Here is a 17,004-nt window from a genome sequence, read left to right as displayed (position 1 = left end):
TAAAAATACCTGGTCCTTTGACTGGCCATGAAGTACAATACTAGATGCCTCTCATTACGGGAAATTTTTCCTTTACCTATACGTACAACGAATAATTGGCATATAATTCACACTTTCTCCCTTTCCTCATATACCTCACAATAATAAGCAACCCAACTAATTCTTTATTCAAGGGTTTAACTACTGCACTGATAGTTCAGTAGCTACTTTCCATTTGGTAAGGGTAGAAGAAACTCCGTAGCTATGGTAAACAGCTATTTTAGGAGAATATCACTTCAAAAATTAAACCATTGTTCTCTGGTTTTATGCAGTGCTAGAGCCTCTGTACCATGGTCTCCCACTGATTTGGGTTAGAGTTCTCTTGCTCAAGGGTACACTCGGGCATGTTACTCCATCAGTTTCCTTTCCTCACTGGGTTATTTTCCTCAGAGACCCTGGGTTTCTGGCATCTTCCTTTTCCAACTAGGAATGTAGCTTAACATTTAATAACATGGAAAGTTGGTTAACCACACAAACACACTAGTATTATTACTGGGCGAAAGCATTAATAAATTGTGGATTTATGCCAATTACGTGCATCTCTCTGAACTGATCAGGCAAATAAGAGGGACCCCACTGTACAGTACTATATATATCCAAAAACAAAAAGGTACCTAAACAATTTTGTTAGCTTCTAAATTACCATGAAATAAGAGGGACCCCACTGTACAGTACTATATATATCCAAAAACAAAAAGGTACCTAAACAATTTTGTTAGCTTCTAAATTACCATGATTCCTAACATTAAATTCATACATACTTAGAGGAACTCCTCTTCAACTGTTACACCTGACAACATACACAAAATTCCGTGCTAATATTGGCAACAATGCTTTTTCACAGGCTTGTGAAATTACGTAGCCAATCTTCACTTTAAAACAAAATTTCTCAGAATCATCTGCTTCATAAAACTGACTGTACCTCACAAAAAATCATCATGGAACTGTCTTGATCACTCACAAACTAACATGACAGAAAATTGTATGAGCAATACACAACTAAATGTTACCGATAGAACCAGTGCAAGATTTGGGAGCATTAGTCCCATGCCTGGCCAAGAAGAGGGATGATACCTTTTGAGAGAAAGTATTTATTTTCTACTTTTATTCATTATAAGGTGAAGCTTACACATCTGAAACAATAGCTTTTGACAAAAGATTCTTGGAAATATATATATATATAAAAAAAAAACATATATAATCTACTTTATCTCTGTAAAACCTCCATCATTTTGTCCAAATGGATATAAAACTCAATCTTAAATTGCAAAAGAAAACGTAACAACCTTGCAAGTTTTTATCTAGCTTATAAAATAAAAGATGGGTAATTTATTCAAATAAATATTCATTTTAGGTAATTTGTAGAATTTATGTAAATGTAACCTGCATGCGTCCACAGAATACAACAAAAGGAAAAATGATAAGACACCAAGAAAATTTTTCCTCTTTTATTTGAGGGATTTTACATAGTTATACATCACTGACAAGCTCCACTAGTACACCAAACATAAAAACAAATATAGAAACATTACATTTAATAAAAACACAGACATAACCAATTTGAGTGACTCCTGGTAGAAAAATAACGGTTGAAAATCAATCAGTCCTCATGCTCTCAATCTAACATACACATTCATTCCCGAAACACATCTATACAATTGTCCAGATACATCCTATTCTTAAACAGTATGTTCAATAGATTCTGTACAATTGCACATATGATGAAAAAATTTATCTTCGCATAATGATGTTATTGCTCAGGGGAGGGGAGAAAGAGTGGGATAGCACACCCGGTTACATCAGTTGTCGTGTGCAACTGCAGAGCGTATCTGCTCTACATCCCTCCTGCCACTGCTGAGACTACAATTATTTGTTAACTGTAGCAAATAGTTACTGTAGTTAAAAGTTAGTATTACGGTGGCGCCTCCTGCCGGTTAATCACTACTCCCAGGGACCTTCATATGGGCTGGGAATACATCAAAACGGCTTACATTTAAATAAAATATTGAAAGTCCAAGTCCTTGGGTACAAACTTTAAAATATGGCATGACAAAGCAGGGCTTCAGTAGCAACAAAGTTGTGGTGATGGTTGTTTTTGTAGTAACGATGACAAATTGTGCCAGGCATTAGAAGCCATGCACCTTAATCTGCTCTGCCTTTACAAGCCCAACTTTGGTCAGGAATTGGCAGATATTTTCTCTCTGGTCACCTTGTAGTTGCAACACCTAGAATAAATAAGATCATCATTATTGATTTGAAATAATATACAATGGACATAAAGCTAGGGCGAGGTAAAAATAAAAAATAAAAATTAATTAAGGCACATACACACAAGTTTCAACAAGCTGACACTTTTCATTCCTACCAAATTTCAGTCAACTTCATTACTATCAAAAAATTTTATAAGCACAGCAGAAAAGAAGAATATACCTACAGAACCCCCTGCACCAGAGTATACTTAAATATTATTACCATTAAAAAAGTTTATTTCTTCAATTACACAAATTCTTGCACCCTCAGTTTTTATCTTAATTGTTTCTTAAAATACAGTGTCAAATTCTTGCAATGACCTCAGTTTTTATTCTAATTGTTTCTTATAATACATTTGAACATCACTCATTCTCTTACATCTTTGTCTATCAATCAATCAATCATACAGGCCTGTAATTAAAAGTTCCTTAAGCAATGAAGAGCACGCAATCCTAAAGTTAAAGCAGACGAACAATTGGTAAAAATAGCTAGAATGGCATGAGAAGTAAAAATGTTTCAACAAATTCAAATGGCATATAAAATCAAATATTAAAAGTAATTGATATTTCTGCTCACTATAAAAAAAACTGTGTCCTCAAAATAAGAGTATGCTTTCAGCTTGGCTGGAACTTTGTTAAAATTTGTGACTAGGTGTTGGTAGTTACCGAGGGGGTAACGGGGAAGCCCACTCCCAATACACTGAGTAGCCACCTTGACCTTTACCAGGGTTTGCAGGATGGTACAAGGCGGGAAGTAAAACGGACTCAGGTTTGTATTATAGTCAGGAAAATACAAAATTCCCTTCAACTTTATAACTTGTTCCACAACCTGCTGAACAGCTACCACTGGTCAAAATGAAAGTATCTTAAAGACTTGTGAGTATACTACCGTGGAGAGTGGTGGTTCTAGGCTCAGGCTTTTAGCACTTGGGACACTTCCTGAAGGCTGGGTAGATCCGATATTAAGGCTTCGTGTGATTGCATTTGGGGCGATTCTCTCTTGGGAGTGATTCCAATCATACCCGAGGCCAAAACGAAACAACATTTCAGGATCTCTCATTCCTTCCATATTGAGGAAAAGAGTTGTGGTGTTTTCAAGAGACCCAAGGATTCATGGAAACATACCAATGGCTTTAGCTCTCAAGCGATAAAGTCTATGACTACCCTATCTAGTTGATTCGCTCAAGTCAAGTCTGATCTCTTGTTGAACACTTAGATCAGGGACTGAGTGGCATTCTTACCAAGAAATTGGGAAGTTTCTCCAATGAAGGATGAAAAAAAGATATGGACATCATTTGACCTATGGCTGCTAAGAAGTGAACAGTCCTTTCAAGCCTATAGCTCTCCCACCGACTGTTGAGGAATCCGGAATCAGAAAGACAGGAAAAGAGGAGTGGCAAAGAGCTAGGCACCCAGGATTCTCAGAGATGTTGGAAGGCATCTTTACACCATGCCAACAATCTGTGACTATGAGACCCCCAAAAGTTTCTTGTACTATTGCATGGTGAACAGGACAAGGGGCTGTGAGAAACTAACCATTTCCACCACACAATGACAGGGATAACCCAAAACCACCAAGAACTCCTTGTAGGTTGAGGAAAGGTGCAATCCTTCTGCCGATCATACACTTAGGACGGGAGGAAATTCAGGCAAGTGCCTCATCCTTTCTCTGAATGTTGATGGTAGATTTTCAGCAGAGAAATACTATGACGCAGTTCGTCATGTCGCCAACCTGAGGGTAAAACAGCTCTAGTTGAAAAGCAGTAAAACTTCAGGAACTATAGGTGTAATCCCTGAAAAGCAGACATGGAACTAGATTTTTCGTAAAATTGTGTTAGTTGATAAAAAAAAAAACCCAGTAGGGAATAGCCTTTTTTTACACTGTTACTATGACTTCTTTAGCAACTTGCTCATCAGCGTGAGCACAGGTATGTATCTTTGGGGAAGGAATGCTCCCTGTAAGTATACCTTAGCCTCGTCAAATTTGCTGGAAGATATGTGTGAACAATAGTGTGGTCTCGATCCAGCAATCAGGTGGCAGCAGTAGAATGCACTTGAGCACATAGATGTGCGATATCAGTAGCTGATGATTGCGTGATCATGTGAAATAGCACTACCATAGTTATACACAATTGCAAGTATGTGAGGTAGCACTCCCTCAGCTTCACATGATCGCAACCAGGTGAGGTAGCTCTCATATAAACGTGCCCCACTACGAGCAGAAGAGGTTACACTCCTCTATGAGCGAGTGATCAAAAGCGGCAGAGCTCAATCAGAAACAGGAGATGGTGCTCCTAAGCTCGAGAACAGGCGAGATGGATCGCAATCGCAAATTAGTAGTAGTTAAGGAACGCATGCATACAGTCTTATTCAAATGCATAGTACCTTTCAAATGGGTCCACGAGCAGGTAAAATGGTGCTCCTGTAGGAGTTAAACGGACAATCTCAACAGATGGGGTGGCGCTTCCTTACAAGCATGTGAGCACATAGTAGTAGGATGCTAATGGGCTTGTGCAAAGAAGAGCATAATCCCACCATCCTTCTTTGTCCACGGCAAAGGATTATGCAACTCTCTTACAATTCCTAAAGTTTAAAACAAAGAGTGAAAGAAAGGGCGTCTTTTTTTTCCTATCAGCAAGAAGTTTTTACTAATTCCAATGAATATGTGGATTCGTTGTCGGCAAAGTTTCATAATCAAGTTAGTGACATTATCACGACTACTACACAATAGCAAGGGAATAAACAGCAACAGGAATGCTGTTATACAGAAACTTAGCCAGCAAAAGCTAACAAGACTTTTTACTTCCTTAAATTCCTTGCTCACACCTGCTAACCATAAAATTTATGATAAAAAATTAAAAGAGACAGTTGATAGGGCCAGGAGTACATCAGTAATCCTCATGGTTACCCTGTGTACTGGCTTAGGGGGGGGGGGGGGAAGGGGGAGGTCTTCTTTGCCACCCTTCAGTAGCTACGAACATCTCATTAATTTTAAAAGCAAAAGTTCCAGCCAAGCTGCAACCATACTCCTTTTAAATACAAGGATTTATATCAATGTAAGAACAAGTACCATTCAAGTTGTGTAACATTTCCAAGCCTAAGAATGCATGCCTTGTATACGCCCATCACATACATACCAGTCACCAACACCTACTCTGCAATTCTATTAACAATGATGTAAATGTACTGCAGTATTATAAAATGCTTACCTTTCCAAATCTCCAGTAATGCTTACATGACCTTATTCTAGTAGTGTACTACACTGCAGATGCCATAATGCCATGATGGTACTTTCATGCAAATCATGTAAACTAATCACTCGTGAAGAAAAACGGTCTTGAAATTCCGATTTTCATGTCTTCAAGATCCCGGCCTTCCTCTTCTCACAGCAAAAATTTTAGGGCAAATATCCAACTTTTCTTTTGACATTCTTCATAAAATCTTGATAAAGTTACAGCAAAAATCAAAGCATTTTATATACACGGACTCCTGAATTTCCACACCAACAGTAGTATTGTTCGTCATTATTTAGAATGGACATTATCCTGGGTAAAACTTAAGACAATCCAGAATTTCAAGATAAATCAACACACAAAGAATACAGGCATTACATAACCGCCTGGTTCACACAACCATTTATAGTTTAAAAAAAAGGATACAGTAATACAATAATGTTCTCAAACCCTTCCAATAATGCTATTGGTGAGAACTATCACTTGACCTTTACTATTGTACTTTGACTGTTCGCAATAAATTAAATGCTCTGCCTATGTATCTTATATAAATCACAAGGAAGTACTTTACACCCATTATCTGCTTCCATGCATTGCATATATCAAAGGTGACTAAACATAAACAGTAGTCCAGCAAGAACCAGGTACGGATAAAACTAATGATGCTGCATTAGCTTGGTCAAAACTGTTTACAGGGAAAAGGACGGACTCAACTGAGGATTTGATGGCATCAACAGTAAATGATACAATTCTCGAAGTTGTTGATTCAGGTAACATGTGAACACTAAAAGGAAAAAATCATTATCCTGTATATAAAGGAGGCTACAAAAAATGACAGCAAAAAAAAGGGGGAAATACCAAACAATAGAAGTAAATTACTTACCTCACCGTATTCCGGATGTTCAACCACTGTGCCGTTACAGGCAAATTCTTTTTTACAAGCACGGACGATCTTCTTCAGATCATAGTCCGCAGAGAGACCCTGAACTGTAGTAAGAGTTTTTCGGCCATTGCGCTGCTGAATTCTGCAAAACAGAAATAAATTCAATATCATTACTTTACTTCTTCCTTTTCAATTACTTTTTGCATTTTAATTTATGGAGCAATGTGATTATCAAAATTTGATTATTATATACATATAAATATATTACCTTATATGCACAAGGCCATCTTGTACACCCTCATCTGTCCCACGTGCTGCATCAGCAAAGGGGTCTGAAACAATTTATAAAAGTTAATACGTAACCTTCCAATGACAAATGTGTAGTCCAGAATACATCAACATGAAAGTTATCCTTTCAATTATATATTTCACCTTAATATACAAAACATGCAAGCTTAGGAATTTAACATAACAGATTATGAATAGTTTTACATAATACAGTACTTTGTAAAACAAAGAAAATAAAATTACAAGAAATAGACATAATAGTTCGTAAGGGATTAAAAAATCAATAAGCAAAACCAAAAGACTATTTTTCATGCCAAACCCTACCATACTTTAAAAAAACCATGAATAAAATGAAGCACTATTTCAGTAACTTTCAATAATTTAGTAATCAGGAATAGAGCCTACTTTCTAAGAAAAATTAAAAAAAAAAATCTCATTTTAATCAATAAACTCTCTTAGCAAGAGATGATCACATTTAGTCAAACTCTCTTAGCAAAGAAGAGATCGTATTTAGTTACCATCTTGACCCTTCCCGTGTTGATGAGGTACTGTACGTGATTGCATTGTTTATGCATGTTTAAAGAAGTGCCTCAGCACCCTCACAGGACACACAATCAGCTGATCACGACCCTAAGCGAAGGATAATGAGACCCATCTCCCGCACTTAGTATGAGTGACTCTATAGGCGGCCAAGAAGCTTGATAATCCATTTCGAGGAGCTAAGGCAAGCAAGAAAACCATTTTGAGAGTAAGGTTCCTGTCTGAGGCAAACATCAATGGTTCATGGGGTTCCCTCTTAAGGGACAGCAAGACCTTACTAACATCTTTGGGAAGTGGTCTCACCTCTATCAGAGGGCAGGACTGTTCCCGCCTCAACATACGAAAAGTGCATTCTGCTGAGGAGAAAATACCAGCTCCTTTCAGCCTAAAGACCTGGCTCAAGGCTGAGCAATAGCATTTCACCAGTGATACCAAGTAGAGAGGTAAAGGGAAATTCAGCTATACATGAAATAAGAGGCTTCGAGAGGAGAGACACCCCTTTTAAGTCCCCAACCAAAGAGGTTAGCCAACTCGGCTGGGTACAAATTACTTTATTAGTTTGTTTGTGTCACTCCGGTGGCATTGTAGTCCATCGGTGTCCGTAGTGCCCGATCCAAGGGTGCAAAAGAGTTGGAGGGTGAGGAAAGTTGCTCAACACTCCTGACACATTGATATGGCATCAACGCTCCCGGTCAGTTCACATTCTCAACCATACGTGTTTGAATCCTTCCTTCGCTGAGTCCACGAACTACAGTGGAACCTCTACATACAATCTAAATTCGTTCCGGGACCTGCTTCGTATGTTCGAGCTAAAACTCCCATAAGAATACACTGTAATTTGTATAATTAGATCTAGAGCCCAAAGGTAGAGAAAGAGATGGTGACTGCGATAACGTACCGTAACTTACACTATGTGAACCTTAATCTAACTAAGCTTTTTTTTTTTTTTTTTTTTAATTTTCACCATTATCACTCAATTCAATCTTAGTTTTCTTTGCTTCACTTTCTCTCTCCTCATCACAATCACTAGACCGCTTTGTAGATTTTTTAAAGAAACTATCGAGAAAGTTGCTTGGTACGGCTTTTCAAAATCTTTCTGAAATGGGTTAAGCAGACATCGAATTGCAAAGCTATACGGCAAACCTGAAGTTTCTGTGGGTGATACTTATCAATGAAATCAACCACGTGTTGATGACGTGCCAACATCTCTTTTATTGCAGCCAAACTTAAGATGTGCTCTACCTCCTCCATGTCCTCCGACTCACTCAACTGCGCTTGGAGCTCATCATTCTGCATAACATGCAGCTCCTTGAATTCCTCGGTGGTGAGCTCTTCATGATGCTCCTAGACGAGTTCAGTGATGTCATCTTCATCGACCTCCAGACCCATGGACTTGCCAAGGGATACAATCTCTTCTATGTCTTCCTCTACGCCAAGCCCAGTTTCAGGTTCAGGGCCAGAACCTTCAAAATCTCTGGGAGAAAACAGCATCAGGTCAAAGCATCTTCCAAGCTGAATTCAGTGTCCGTCGAGTTACTCCCTCCCAAGCCTGATCAATGATCTTCAAGCAGTGCACAATTTTGAAATGGCTCCTTCAAAATTTATGCAAAGTTAAGTTGGTAGTTTGCGTGACATGAAAGCACTGCTAAAATAAGTGCTTTGTGTAGAGCATCTTAAAATTAGAGTTGACTAGGCTGGAGGATAGGGGTGGTGTTCGGTGGAAGATACGGCACTCTGATGAACATGAACTGGTCGATATAATCATCTTCGAGTCCTGGGGAGTGAGCGGGAGCATTATCCAAGCAAAGCAAGCACTTTAAAGGTAAATTCCTCTCCTGAAAGCACTTCTTGACAGCAGGACCGAAAACTTTAACCCATTTAACAAAGAAATGCCTAGTAACCCAAGCCTTAGAATTAGCAAGCCAGAAAATATGCATCATGTCCTTAAATGCCCCAGGGTTTTCGGAATGATAAACCAATAACGGCTTTATAGGCTTACGTCCAGGCATTTTCTTCTCTTCGGCGGTGATGTATGTTCGACTAGGCATCTTTTTCTAAAACAAACTGGTTTCCTCACAACTGAAAACTTGCTCCTCTATGTAGCCTTCATCCTCCACAATCTTTTCGAACTTCTTAACAAAATCGTTAGCTGCCTTAGTGTCCGAACTTGAAGCCTCTCCGTGCCGAACAACTGAATGAATCCCGGTCAGTCTTAAATTTCTCAAACCAACTGCGAGACGCCTTGAATTCCTTCGTCGTAGGATAGGTTGAACTCTACCAAGCGTCATCCCTAGAGCCCGCTGCCTTCAAGTCACAATAGATAGCGCTGGCCTTCTCATAAATGATCGTATCGCCCACAATCTCTTTATCCATATCAGCAAAAGGCGTTCCTTCTCTTCCAGGGTAGGGCTGCGATGTTTTGAAATAATGGTGACCCCCTTCAATGGTTTGACTGCTTAAATGGCTGCCTTCTGCTTAATGATCGTTAAGATCGTAGACATATTCCGGCCGTATTGTTTAGCCAGATCACTCACACCGCGTTCATGTTTTTCTATAATTTCCTACTTCCTTTTCTCACCACTGCTAATACCTGTACAAAAACTAAGCTTCTTAAGCCCCATGATTACACTTAATATAAATATGAAACGTGAGAGAAGGAAGATAAGCACTGTTAATAACGGACCGAACAGAGGACAACCACACGATGCGCACAAGAACAGAGAACTGACCGACGCGACGCTCAATGGCGTCCCTCATATGTGCTGCTGTCTACCGGCGTAAACAAGAAAATTCTGCGGGTATGGTCTACGTCAGATGTTAGAGCATGACTTCGGGTGTTGAGACGAAAATACGATTGAATTTTACTTAGGATGTTGGAACAATCGTATTTAAAAGCAATCGTAGGTAGAGGTTCCACTGCATAGATGTTCAGGTGTTAACAGAAGTGAGCCCTATAAAAGGTTTTACTCAGCTCACCACCATATAGGGTCGAGTCAGGAACACTCACAAATCAGAACTAATAATAGAGAAAGGGAGGCTGTCCTGTGACCCATCTCTTCATGTCTCATTGACATGAATGCAGGTGGAGAAAACCGTTCAGAATGGGATGATCTAAGGAGGGCAGATGCCCTAGCAGCTTCTGCCAAGGCTGTACCAACAAATACAGCTGTTGAATTAAAGGGATAACAACCTCACACAAGCATACCAAAAGATATGACTGTTAAATGAAAGGGATAACCAGCTCTTGCAAGCATACCAAAAGATAAGGCTATTAAATGAAAGGGATAACCAGCTCTCGCAAGCATACTAAAAGATAAGGCTGTTAAATGAAAGGGATAACCAGCTCTTGCAAATATACCAAAATATAAGGCTATTAAATGAAAGGGATAACCAGCTCTCGCAAGCATACCGAAAGATATGGCTATTAAATGAAAGGGATGACCAGCTCTCCCAAGCATACCAAAAGATATGGCTATTAAATGAAAGGGATAACTAGCAATCGCAAGCATACTGAAGCTTGCGAAAGACATGGTGGTTAATTGAACGGTATAACCGGCTCTCGCAAACATACCAAAAGATATCTGTTAAATGAAAGGAATAACCACTTCCGGAGCCTTTATATATCAGCAGCCAGTTCCTCCTGCAGGCATAGCAAATGGATATCAACTAACCTAAAATTCCTCACCTAACCTACAAGCCGTACCCTTACCCACTTGCCTAACGGGGCCACTGCGACCCCCCCCCCTAAAATTGACAGATTCTTAGTCAGCAGTCATCATGGTACATACAGGGTGGCCGCTATAATATATATACACCACCCCACCTCTAGCAAGCATACCACTTGTCCCGAGATGGGAAGACTTCGTAGATCTGACGATTTGACTAAGCTTAATTTCAAAGAGTCAAATTATATTCCAGATATATTTTCATCAACAGATTTTCTTGGGTTTCATTAGCCATTAAACAATGAGTTTCGGTAGTTAATTTGAAATAAAAAATCCTTATTTCAATCATGGCCAAGTTGTTAAGGTAGTCAACTGACCAAGTTCAACAATAACCGTTATTTTACACAATTCAGAAATTTTGATACATTTAGGTAACCACTTGTTCTTCCAAGAGAAATTAAGCGTCCTTGCAGTTTACATTTAGACTAAAATTGGCAGGACAGTATCACGCAAAGGTTTGTAAGCACAAAACTAACACACTTGCAGTGCTATTGCTACATGTCATTCGAAAAAATTAAACTCCAGCTAATAAGGCAAGACAATATGGCATGATAGGTCAGCTCAATACTAAAATACAGAACAGTAATTTACTATGGTACCTCAAACTGTGACCAATGTAGTTGGTGACCATAGCACATCAATTTCTCACTTGCCAGAACAGAGGAGCAGAGAGATTAAGTTTATTGGTGAGCGAAGGGAGCCATGACGTAGCATAAACCATTCGGGGGAAGTGATAAATTATAGGTTATTATGACACTTCAATAGTGATCCAAGTGACTGGCATCAACAGCACATCCCCGTTCTGCTTGCCAGCACAGAAGAGCTGCGAGATTGTTTATTTGCAAGCAAAAACCTTAGAAGGACGGAAAATCATGACGGCGAAGCTAGTGATCAGAGAACGTTACAAATTTGGAAAACAGTTCTCGTGACAAATACCTCTGCTGCGTTAAGTCGTGTTTAGTTTCACCCAGTCTTTTGCATGGAAAAACACTTTTTTTCCAGCGGGTAGTTTGTAGCGTGCCGGCCACCCCCCCATATTTTGTTTATTATCGCTCCCACTGTTATCTTGTATAGAATAAGATCGTTTGGAAATGGTCTACGGATCTTAAATATGTGCTTAATCGCACACTTTTATGTTTTTTGCTGAAAACCCTAAATTACCTGAAAATTTATGTGGCTCGAGTTCTTACTCCGGCCACGAATCTTCTCGCTCCCGTAGTTAAAAAAACTAGCTGTAGTTGGCGTTACGATAGCGATAGCACCGCTGTAGTGGCAAATTACCGAACTAATCGCGGCCGCGGTACTTTTGAAACGACCCAATGAGACCCCACTTGACCTGCGGATTAGCCTAAGGGCATTTTTTTGCCCAATCAGAATTCAAGAATTCAAAAATCTCGATCATACCATACCTCACACGAAGCACGCTCGTTCTTTCTAGTGCAGAGTCTGCAGACACCATGTCGTCCGGTGCTACATCTCGTGTTTGTGAAGATATAATTAAGTTTGACCAAATTAACGACCCTACTTTTTTTCAAGTGTTTAGTTTCATGGCCACTAACAATTTCAGTGATTACTTGTATTTCAAAGGCCTGTTAGGTGATTTTTCCGGTGTGTGTTCTAAGTGCAATATCGGCGAAGTCACTAAGAAGTACGACGGTAAATCAAGAAACGGTGAAAACACGTACTTTTGGCGGTGTAATTATCACATGTGCCGGAAAAAGATTAGTTTGAAACGTGGCAGTTTTTTGAAAGATCCCAGTTGTCGTGCCAGGATGTTTTTATCCTCGTCTGTGGTTTCGTTTATAAATTTTCCCAATACACCATTCGCCAGACGTATAAAAAGTTTGCCTCTCATACTCTCGTGGATTGGTACAACTTTTGCCGGGACGTGTGTTCCGATATTCTTTTGATAGACAATAAGAAGATTGGCGGTCCTGGTCACGTGGTGGAGATAGATGAGAGCAAGTTTGGCAAACAGAAGTACGGCCGGGGGGATCCGGTCGACGGTGCTTGGGTGTTTGGAGGGATTGATCGGCAAACACGCGAGACGTTTTTCCAGGTTGTCGAGCATCGTTCGGCTGAGACGTTGATTCCTATATTAGTAGAATTCGTCCATCCCGAAACTACTATTATTTCGGATTGTTGGAAGGCTTAAAAGAATATAAAGAAACAATTTTTTCAGTATCTCACAGTTAATCATAGCATTCACTTTGTGAACCCGGACGATCGCAGTGTACACACTAACTCTATAGAATCGCAGTGGCACGTTTTGAAAAGGACTGTCATACCTGCTTTCGGCACACGGAAACACATGTATGACAGTTATTTTTCAAATTACTGTGTTCGCAAGCGATATCTAGAGGGATCAGAGTGTCAACTGAAGGCATTCTTGTAATTAATCAATCGTGTTTACCCTCTCAAAACTTGCCAAACCCCATCAACAATGGCCGCTACACACACTTCTCCTGGACCATCCATATCTCCCGGTCCATCCATATCTCCTGGTCCGTCCCGCCCATCGAAAGTCAGAAAGAAGATCGTCAGCGCGTACCCCGAAGATTCGGAATTCAGCGATTACGAATTATAATCATGTAAGTACTCATGGATTTCAGTATATAACTACTTAGTTGATATTATTGTTGTGTAAGGGGGGGGACACGGCTTTTAGCATAGGTTAGGTGGGTTTTTTAAGTTAGCTTCTCCCGTCGTACTCGTAGGTAAGGACACGGCTTCTAGCATAGGTTAGGTGGGTTTTCTAAGTTAGCTTCTCCCGTCGTAGTCGTAGGCAAGGAAACTGTTGTGTAAGGGTGGGGGGGTCCGGGGGGGCGAAGCCCCCCTGGGTAAGGATACGGCTTTTAGCATAGGTTAGGTAGAACGACGGCCACAGTTCTGGATATTCCCGTTTTCTACGAACTCGATTTTAGAACGGCGGCCACAGTCCACCCCACTTTATAATATTCCCATTTTCTATGGTTGAAAACGGACCTGGCCGGCACCCTACAATGGCTCCATGCAAACATACCAAAAGATATCTGTTAAATGAAAGGAATAACCACTTCCGGAGCCTTTATATATCAGCAGCCAGTTCCTCCTGCAGGCATAGCAAATGGATATCAACTAACCTAAAATTCCTCACCTAACCTAAAAGCCGTACCCTTACCCACTTGCCTAACGGGGCCACTGCGACCCCCCCCCCCTAAAATGGACAGAAATTGACAGATTCTTAGTCAGCAGTCATCATGGTACATACAGGGTGGCCGCTATAATATATATACACCACCCCACCTCTAGCAAGCATACCACTTGTCCCGAGATGGGAAGACTTCGTAGATCTGACGATTTGACTAAGCTTAATTTCAAAGAGTCAAATTATATTCCAGATATATTTTCATCAACAGATTTTCTTGGGTTTCATTAGCCATTAAACAATGAGTTTCGGTAGTTAATTTGAAATAAAAAATCCTTATTTCAATCATGGCCAAGTTGTTAGGGTAGTCAACTGACCAAGTTCAACAATAACCGTTATTTTACACAATTCAGAAATTTTGATACATTTAGGTAACCACTTGTTCTTCCAAGAGAAATTAAGCGTCCTTGCAGTTTACATTTAGACTAAAATTGGCAGGACAGTATCACGCAAAGGTTTGTAAGCACAAAACTAACACACTTGCAGTGCTATTGCTACATGTCATTCGAAAAAATCAAACTCCAGCTAATAAGGCAAGACAATATGGCATGATAGGTCAGCTCAATACTAAAATACAGAACAGTAATTTACTATGGTACCTCAAACTGTGACCAATGTAGTTGGTGACCATAGCACATCAATTTCTCACTTGCCAGAACAGAGGAGCAGAGAGATTAAGTTTATTGGTGAGCGAAGGGAGCCATGACGTAGCATAAACCATTCGGGGGAAGTGATAAATTATAGGTTATTATGACACTTCAATAGTGATCCAAGTGACTGGCATCAACAGCACATCCCCGTTCTGCTTGCCAGCACAGAAGAGCTGCGAGATTGTTTATTTGCAAGCAAAAACCTTAGAAGGACGGAAAATCATGACGGCGAAGCTAGTGATCAGAGAACGTTACAAATTTGGAAAACAGTTCTCGTGACAAATACCTCTGCTGCGTTAAGTCGTGTTTTGTTTCACCCAGTCTTTTGCATGGAAAAACACTTTTTTTCCAGCAAACATCTCGGGATGTACAGTATATATGATGGCCCCACCCCATAACTCCCTTTATTCTTAACCCTATAGCAACCTTGTATAGAATAAAAATTGTTCAGAATGTTCTAAATACACCAGGTAACTACTTTATAATAAGAAAAAGGAATTTTTTTTTTAAATCCAAATTGGCTTCAAAATCTCAAATGAACTTTCCTCCTTTTGCAAGCAAAATCAGAGTACGTTTAATTAAGTTGGAGGTTTACAGTAAGACAGCAATGGTACAAACGTCTAGAAAATGGGAAAGAAATTCCATCTAGTACGCATGTAGGCCTGGGTTGTATTATAAGAAGGGTCTAACCTTTCTTGTCTTCCTGGGTTCTGTTGTTATCTTATGTACATAAGTTATCTTTTCATCCCACCCAAAACCACAATTCCCACAACTCAATTACCGTGGAGGCATGTAGGGGGTAGTAATCAGGAAAAATATATTTTTGTGGGAGTTAAACACCAGAACACAATAGAACAAAACATTCAGACAAATGATTGGTTACCAAGATAAAAAAAATTAGAATTTCCTTTTAAACTTTATAAAACTTCTTTCAAATCGCTTTTCAAATGGAATAAATCAGTTGATAAAGAAAAAGTGTTGAAGGAGTAACGCCCCGAAATCATCATTTTAATGAGGTCAAGTCGCCCTCCTTACGATAGGTGGCGGGAGGGGGTCCCATAAGCTTTGTTCCTCAGATCAGGACCAAACATCCTAGGTTAGGCATTCCCAGTGGAAGCCATTGCAAGTAACTACCACACTTTATTTAAGAACATAACCTACAAAGTCTTGGCTAACCATTTCTTTAATATGTACTTTCAGGGTTAACACACACAGGTATATACACGAAATTGATTATCGCTTGATAACTCGAGGCCTCTACGTTTCGGACTGCCTAGTACCTGTATTACCTAACATTTGCTAATTCGTTATCAGATCGATCATATCGACCTACAACAGTACCATGTACGTAAACCCCCATAATAGATCTTACATACAAATATATTAATTTAAAGAATCTTACGAATGCGACTACTTTCTTAAAGACATAGTTTCAGCTTGAAGGGAATCTTCCCGAAACGTCAAAGGTTGGCATTATGTCAGAGGGACAATATATTCTACCCATTTATGCTAATTGGAACCATTCGAGATATGAACCGATTGCCTATGGATTTTATGTAATGCCTGTACACGTTGCAATAATTTAGCCTTTACAATTAAGGGTATTCTAACCGCCTAATGAGAACTTCTATGTCCTTGTAATACTACCAGTTACCGAGATATTTGCAAAATACTTGAACACTTCTCACTGGCTAAAAGGTCGGCATATAAACGGGCGTAATTGTGTACCGTTTGAAATAAGCTTTCGACTACAAAAACTACCAGAGGAATACAAAGGTACAGTATTATTTCGTCACAATGACATACACAATTTCTAATAACATACTCACAGCATTATACAAGACACTTACCGAAAGTATTGAGGTTCTGGATTGACATGCGACTTCCGGTGAATCACAAAGGGGTAAAATTACTTTGCTGGCCTCTCTTGAGACTACGATGGAACTAGATTACAAAATCTTTGGCAGTCGATTGCTGGGACAAACTAATGGCGGACAGTCTCACAACTTTCACTGGGCCCCGGATGTTGGTTTGCAGTGTTGCCACTTTTATTTTCTGGCGTTGCGGTCGTCTCTACACAACGACCGCCATCTTTAAAAGAGGATTTCTTTTCGACAGGTGTTTGTCTTATTGTCTATTACATTAAACTTTTTTCCCATTTTTCCTGAATTTCACACCAAGATAAAACATGATGAGATTTATATTCGTGA

The 17,004-nt window shown here is 39.6% G+C and overlaps 1 protein-coding gene across 1 annotated transcript; it reads right to left on the bottom strand.

The window, feature by feature from the left end:
• Positions 1-1,472: 1,472 nt before the first annotated feature.
• eIF1 (eukaryotic translation initiation factor eIF1) lies at positions 1,473-16,827 on the bottom strand. The gene is made up of 4 exons (XM_068388533.1): positions 16,645-16,827; positions 6,673-6,736; positions 6,405-6,546; positions 1,473-2,264 (listed from the first exon to the last, which is right to left on the bottom strand). The coding sequence occupies exons 1-4, from the start codon at positions 16,670-16,672 to the stop codon at positions 2,166-2,168; spliced, it is 333 nt and encodes a 110-aa protein (XP_068244634.1). The 5' UTR covers positions 16,673-16,827; the 3' UTR covers positions 1,473-2,165.
• Positions 16,828-17,004: the final 177 nt, after the last annotated feature.

This window comes from Palaemon carinicauda, chromosome 1 (genome assembly GCF_036898095.1).
Source record: "Palaemon carinicauda isolate YSFRI2023 chromosome 1, ASM3689809v2, whole genome shotgun sequence".
NCBI classification, from domain to species: domain Eukaryota; kingdom Metazoa; phylum Arthropoda; class Malacostraca; order Decapoda; family Palaemonidae; genus Palaemon; species Palaemon carinicauda.
Note: the sequence above shows the minus strand (reverse complement) of the source record. Positions and strands in the feature narration are given on the sequence as shown.

Coding starts and splice junctions, on each gene's coding strand:
- eIF1 (XM_068388533.1), bottom strand. CDS start 16,672: ATGTCAATCCAGAACCTCAATACTTTCG. Junction 6,737..16,644: donor CCAGAACCTCAATACTTTCG/GTAAGTGTCTTG, acceptor AAATTGTTTCAG/ACCCCTTTGCTGATGCAGCA. Junction 2,265..6,404: donor AACATCCGGAATACGGTGAG/GTAAGTAATTTA, acceptor TATTTATTCTAG/GTGTTGCAACTACAAGGTGA.